The sequence below is a fragment of the Gobius niger genome (assembly GCF_951799975.1).
Source record: "Gobius niger genome assembly, chromosome: 8".
NCBI lineage: Eukaryota > Metazoa > Chordata > Actinopteri > Gobiiformes > Gobiidae > Gobius > Gobius niger.
In genome coordinates, this window is record NC_136859.1 from 26,462,999 (window position 1) to 26,469,527 (window position 6,529).

Below are 6,529 nucleotides of genomic sequence, written 5' to 3' on the forward strand. Positions count from 1 at the left end.
CTTATTATCAAATCAATAAGCATTTCGAGGAAATATAGGGCCCCAGACGGCTGCTAACTTCCTGCTAGCTTACGTCACGCAACGATCATAGCCCATAATCGAAACAGTAATGGCCGAAAAAGCCTATGAATAACACATGTCCGACATTAACAGTGCACAGTGGCTTTATATAACGCAATCTGGTGTTTATGACCGTTTATGACTGCCATTCTTCACTTGTATGAGTCCGGAGTAAACAGGGGGAGTTGATCTTGAATTTCACGCCGGATTAGGCCCATGCCAAATCCAGGCGTGACATCGACTGTTTACGGAGAGTGCTTTCGGCGCTGTGACCCAACGACCGGACTCGGAGCTGTGAACGGGAGCGCCAGCGGAACACAAGCATTGATTTAGGCGACAGAGCCCAACCTGGCTACTTTGCTTTACGTTGCGGCTAGCATCAAAACATCATATTGTCATCGGCTAAACTTCCCAAATAAGGCAAAAAAATGGAAACCTGGACAATAAGATCCGTCTTTCAAAAAATATGACTTTCTCCCACACTTTTTCCCCCCCTCCTATTATCCATTCTTTACGGTTAACTTCAAAGACTCACAGACGACACACTTTTTTTTGTTTTTTTTTCAAGGAATGCTTAGAATCCTCCTCCATTTAGAAGTGACACAATAGAATGAACTCATCCTCCATCCGGCACAATGCAAGACCGCTGCGGAGAAATGCAAAGTAGTAAAAAAAAAAAGGCGAGCAGACAATGGATGCGCGATTTGCAGTAAAACGATCCGCAAACACAAATGTAAAGCCCTGGAAGAGCGCCGTGATCACATGGTGGGGGTGATGGTAAAAAAAGTGCTGACTGTTTTATGCGAATGGAGATTTCTGCAGAGCGCCGCAATGAACAATCCAATTAGAATGAGCAGAACCCCTTTTTATTACCCGCCGTATTTACAAGTTTAATCAAAGCCGCTCTCGCTATTGTCTCTTAAACACGATCATTATTTCTCTGACAATGTAGGGACTATTTCCTTTGCATGCGTTTTTTTTTTTTTTTTTTCACGCTGTTCAAATGACTTTCGGGTGTTGGTTGGTGCAGTCATTTGCTGTCAAACTGAGATTGTTTTACTTTCGAAGGCTTTTTTTGTTGTAGAACTTTAGCCCATATGATTTGCATTAGTGGCTTAGCGATGACTTTCAACGGGCTTAGACTGTAAGAGCTATAGAAAGACCTGCCATCTGTGTGATCGGCGTAGACTCCGTCATCCGACTTAATTTTGTCACTGACATTTGGCGTGGAGCCTGTTAATTAAATGGCCTTTTCATTTGTGAGTTATTCATAATGTCTGCATCAGGAGGTGCGAGGCTGATTAGTCAAAAAGCCAACCACAATCAAGAAAACGCATTAGCATTTATTAGTCTTGGGCAAGTTTCTCCTGTAAACACAAAAGGACTTTCAGCAGATGCGTGCATTTACATGAGGCTACGGAAGCCCAGGAGGAGAAATGGACTTAACAGAAACACAAATACACTAGAAGAAACAAATCCAAATGAGTATGCAACTCAAATTTGCTGTTGAAGACGATAATCAACTTTCATTTGTGAATGGAGACCCAGACAAGGTTTCAGGTAAGAAGATAGTTGCAGAAAATAAATAGCATTTTGATTAGGGCTGAACAATTAATCACATTTGCAATTTTATTGCCATATTACATGACATGATTTTGAAATCGCAGAGGCACGCGATTATGGTCCATGCAGCTTATGGCCATAGAAGTGAATGTAGCGGTGAGATAGAGCGGCAAAGTCCTCACCGCCACATGCTTTTGTTCATTTCTCAGTCTAGTTAAGGTGTGCAGTAGATTGTGGATGTACAGTGAAAATATCAGCTTTTGTAATGCAGCCGCCGCGAAGGACTAATGCTTTCTTCTCCGCTAGCATTGTGCTAGCCGCTGCGCTAGTCACTCCATTCTCTCGCTGCTTTTTGTGATCACCGCTCTCCCTCACCTCCAGATTGACACTTCTCTGCCTCCACAGAGATAAAGGTAAGTCTGTGCTGCTTGTAATTGATTTTTGGCAAAATTGTTCAGCCCTAATTTTGATATACATTTATAACATACATTGTTTTACTTGAAATGCAAAATGTATGTACAACTAATCATCTTTGCAAATTATGACCAACCCAGCTATAGAAATGATCAAAATGTGAGCTAAAACGTGCAATCCGAAAGCTTTACCCAGTCTGGTTTGACTATCCAAATAATTGTTGAATAAAGTTGAAATTTGAAAAACGGGGACATTTTGCCAATATTCTCTTATTTACTTTCCTGCAGTGCAGTTGCTCTAGCCGTGCGTGCCTTTATAAAGTCACACATCGGGGCAGACTTTGGCTTTGAGGGTGTTTTTGGCTGAGGCCCACTGAGCCGTCTGCACCGCTCCGCACAGCCCCATGTGCACCGCCTTGCCTCTGGCCGTATCGACAGCAGCGAGAGGCGGGTGGTGATGGGGGGCGGCGGGGAGGGAGAAAGCCTCCATCGGCGTGTTTGCTTGTTTCTTCGCTGGGGTGAAGAGAACTTGGGGCACTATGCTGTACACCTGGAAGACATACACTGCCGCTCCGTGCACCGCGGGAGGCACGACTGTCTCGGGCGAGTACAGCGCTAGGGAGTGGATGACGTGGATGGGAGCGCACAGAGTGACTAAGAGGAAGATGGACAGGGCGAGGTAGCGCACTTGCGAGACTGCATTCTTCGACGGGTCCGCGTTTTCCCTCGGTTTCAAGCAGAGGAGGTTCAAATAAATGCTGAGCAAGCAAATGAGTGGGAGCATGAAGACGGTGATGCCATAGAGGTACACTAAGAAGTGCGGACTTAAAAGGCTGTCGGCTGAGCACACCCCCCAGTGGCTGCCGTGGATTTGAGCGTATGTAAAATTATGCTTATCCCCAGCGTAGAACTTAGACAGGAAACCTCCATAGGGCAAGTACTTCCCGATAACCTTGAGATCTTGGTAGTACTTTTGATACGGGGGGGTCGTTGGTAGGGATGTGGTCCAGTTGCCACCGCCTTGTCCAAGCCCGGTCGTCGCCCCCCCTGACCACTTGTCGGGCCCCGTGCTCCGCCAGGTGTGAAGGACGTCCGAGCCGATGAACTGGGCGAAGGAAGACAGAGTGGAGGCCATCCAGCACAGCAGCACCACACACAGGGCACGCCGCCGGGTCACCACAGCCGAATATCTGAATGCGCGGGAATAAGAAAAGGAAGAGAAAATTGAAGTGCAGATGGAAATTCACACATGAGCGGCTAAAGCTCTCCCAAGGCTAAAGCGCTTCTGCAAATAAAAATAAGTTTGGAGGAAAAAGGGAGAGAGAGAGAGTGAAAAAAAAACTTCTGCTGAAAAAGAGTGTTTGTGCATAGTGCATGATTGGACTGCTAATAGCGTTATCAGGACATCCACAATCACAAGACCAAAATGTGCGATCAACAGTCCGATTAAGAACTTCACAGTGTAGCATTTGACTGATGAAGATGCACGGATGTTGATCGTTAGGAAGTGTGCAATAAATTGGTGCCCAGATCTTGAACTGAACCAGAGGTCTAGTCCTGGGGTAAATGCTCTATTGACTGAGCCTCTTTTGTTTTGCCATCCAACAATAAACAGTCAGTGACCTGAACTTAAAGTAAGTAACTTGTTTACCTTAATAAATACTTTTCATAGTCCCTCTGGGGGTAATACAAGTGTTAATGGAATGAAAACCACCCTTGCAACTTTCCCTGCCTCCGGGCCGAAGGCACGATACACACCACTAGAATCATGAAGAAGAAGCTGGCAATGCTAACTGCGGGCTAGCGCCACTTTAGCAGTGTTTACAGCCAAGTTTCAGTGAAAAAAAATGTCTGCATTGTGTAGTTGGGTTGTGGCACATTGTACAGTATCCCTCTCTCCCTTTGTGTTTGCTGTCAGTGCAGTATTTACTCTTACAGACAATTGATGAGTAAAAAAACGCAACATGCTACAATACCTGCAGTGGCGCTTATGGCCTCTAGGGGCACGAGTTAGTTCTGCTTTAAAGTCGACAAATCATGCGTGATTATGGCTCATGAACCGGTTTCCGGGCATCTTTAACATTGATATTTTTTATTTTCATAACTTGAAATAATATATGTGTCTCTAAGGAAAACTGATGTTGATGGTACTGTGATAAAAGCAGTTTGACGGTAGAAAAGCACTGGGCGAGTCCGGCAAGGGTTTGTGGGCCTTAAAAATGCACACGTATTGTTCAACTTATGACTAATACAAGAAATGCAGATCCGATTGATTCATTAGAAGGAGAAGAAATGCTCAAATTAAATAGAATTACCAAATTGTGTTAATGAAGGAGCATGTTAAAAGTTTAAAAAAAAATTACACGGGCATGATTATTCCTCTTTAAAAATCCTGCTTTATTCAGCGATTGTCTGTCAGTGTCTGCGTGACTAATGTGACACACAAAAGGAAACAAAAAACAAAAAACAGTTTAGCCAAATTACAGCCTTGGCATGAAAAATAAGTATCAAGTCTGCATGTCTGCCAGATAATAGCCCCCTGCATTTAAAGTCATTTTGGGATCATCATTTTTGACCCATGATGTTTTTATGTCTCAGCAGAATACTCTGATAACTGCGGCATTAATTCTCCATGAACCAGTGGGAGGATTGCTCACAGCTTTATCAGCAGGAGAAGAACAAGGCACTCACGATTAAATGTATTTTGAATATAATGATACGAAATTCACACTGCCTTAGTGTGGGTCTGTTTAGAAGCCCAAAGTGATATTTCTATTTTTAAATTCTGGAAGTGTATTTTCAAGACTCAAGAGCATGTTTGCCTTTACAAGAAGACTGTTTTGTCCTGGTATATATTTCTCAGTGCAAGACAAGGGGAACAATTGGTACATCCTGCCATTTTATCTCCCTACATCCAATACAAAACGTGGTGTTACTCTCCAAGTCCACACATGGTGACTAAAAGTTGGGTGGATCTTTTCTCAGACCCTCTTTCCTTTCGCTAATTTCTTCTTCTTCTTGTTCCTCATCCTTTTGCTTCCTCTTCTTCTGCCCTTTTGTTGTCTCTCTACATTGATAGAAAACATATGCTTGACTTTTCCACCCACTTTACCAGACCCCCAGCACACATGCATTATTAAAGATGTATAGGAGCCACAGCATTACACTAGTCTTGCGTTGCTGGATTCCTCCACACAAGAAGCGTCTGTTTATACATAATATAAGCTTAATTGACATTCTGAGCTTTGGCTATATGTTCTCTGTGCATAAGTTAGCATCGAACTACGACTGACAGTGCTATAAAGCGTTTGTGATCCATCCAACTCCCACTGACGCAATTTACCTGTGAGCCAGGAGATGCTGGAGATGGGCATCCAAAGACAGAAGCATCACCAGGTACATGGTGAAGTGGCGGATCAGCAAGGGAATGCACACGAGGGGGATGCAAGTGTACATGCACGTGGGGCTTCGCTGGTTGAGAACGACGGTGAGGGGGAGCTCCACGACGCCGCCCAGGGCACCCACCAGGCCCAGGGTGAACCGCAGACAGCACGACACAGACCAGTGCTTGCAGGGTCGGGCGCCCCCCTGGGAGTGAGCCACTGCCTGGGCCCGTCGCACCCTGAGGCACAACCGGACGCTGCAGGCGATGATGGCCATGAAGAGGAGGTACTGGCACGTGCAGTACAGCCACATCAACTTCATTCCTGGAAAAAATTGAAGATACTACCAATAAGACTCAAAGCTCACAGAAGTAGCACTGTGGGATGTTATTTGAAGCTGTTTGTATGAGAAAGAGGAAGAGAATATACTATATGATGTGACAATCTCCCTTTTTTTTCCCAAACAGAAGTCATCTAAGCACCCGAGTTCAGAAGGGACTCTTTTTTTTATCTCTTTTTTTTTTCACTTGTGCTTCAGTGTCCAAACTGTCACCGTAGTTGTCATGCAGACTTGTCATCCGATCCTCCGAGACACTTTGAACAGGCAAGGGCATTGTCTGGGTGTGCCACAGAAAGCATCTATACGTCAAAATAATACTGCGCTGAGCCTACTGATGAGATTGGACGCAGGGTTTCTCACCGTTCATGCTGGAGGGCAGAGAGACAGACATATTTTGATAGGTATTGCCAAGCAACCGTAAACGTGCTCGGGGAGTGAAAAGGTCAGGCCACGGCCGACTTGACAGAAGTTTCCCCTGCGCGTATGTGAGCGCCATGCAAACGCAGTGACACAGTGTTAACACTATTCCCCCCCCCCCCCCCCGATCCGTTCTGTTTTGTCTGCCGCTTTCCCCACTTGCTCACAATGCAACTCCGCACATCTTTGAATCTCCCAAAACACAGGCTTAAAGAAAAAAAAAAAAAAAAAAGCCATTTAAATATTTGTCTCGGGCGAAAAGCCTTTTCACGGACATGATTGACAGCTCATTTTCCAGCAATGCGCCAACACATAACACAATGATTCATTATCATAATAACAAGTATGCCACT

The 6,529-nt window shown here is 44.8% G+C and overlaps 1 protein-coding gene across 1 annotated transcript; it reads right to left on the reverse strand.

The window, feature by feature from the left end:
• Positions 1 to 2,358: 2,358 nt before the first annotated feature.
• On the reverse strand, positions 2,359 to 5,741 carry LOC306966743 (uncharacterized protein; the record flags this gene model as incomplete). The annotated part of the gene is made up of 2 exons (XM_079561558.1): positions 2,359 to 3,226; positions 5,380 to 5,741. 2 exons carry the CDS (start codon positions 5,739 to 5,741, stop codon positions 2,359 to 2,361), a joined length of 1,230 nt encoding a protein of 409 aa, XP_079417684.1.
• Between the last annotated feature and the right edge of the window lie 788 nt (positions 5,742 to 6,529).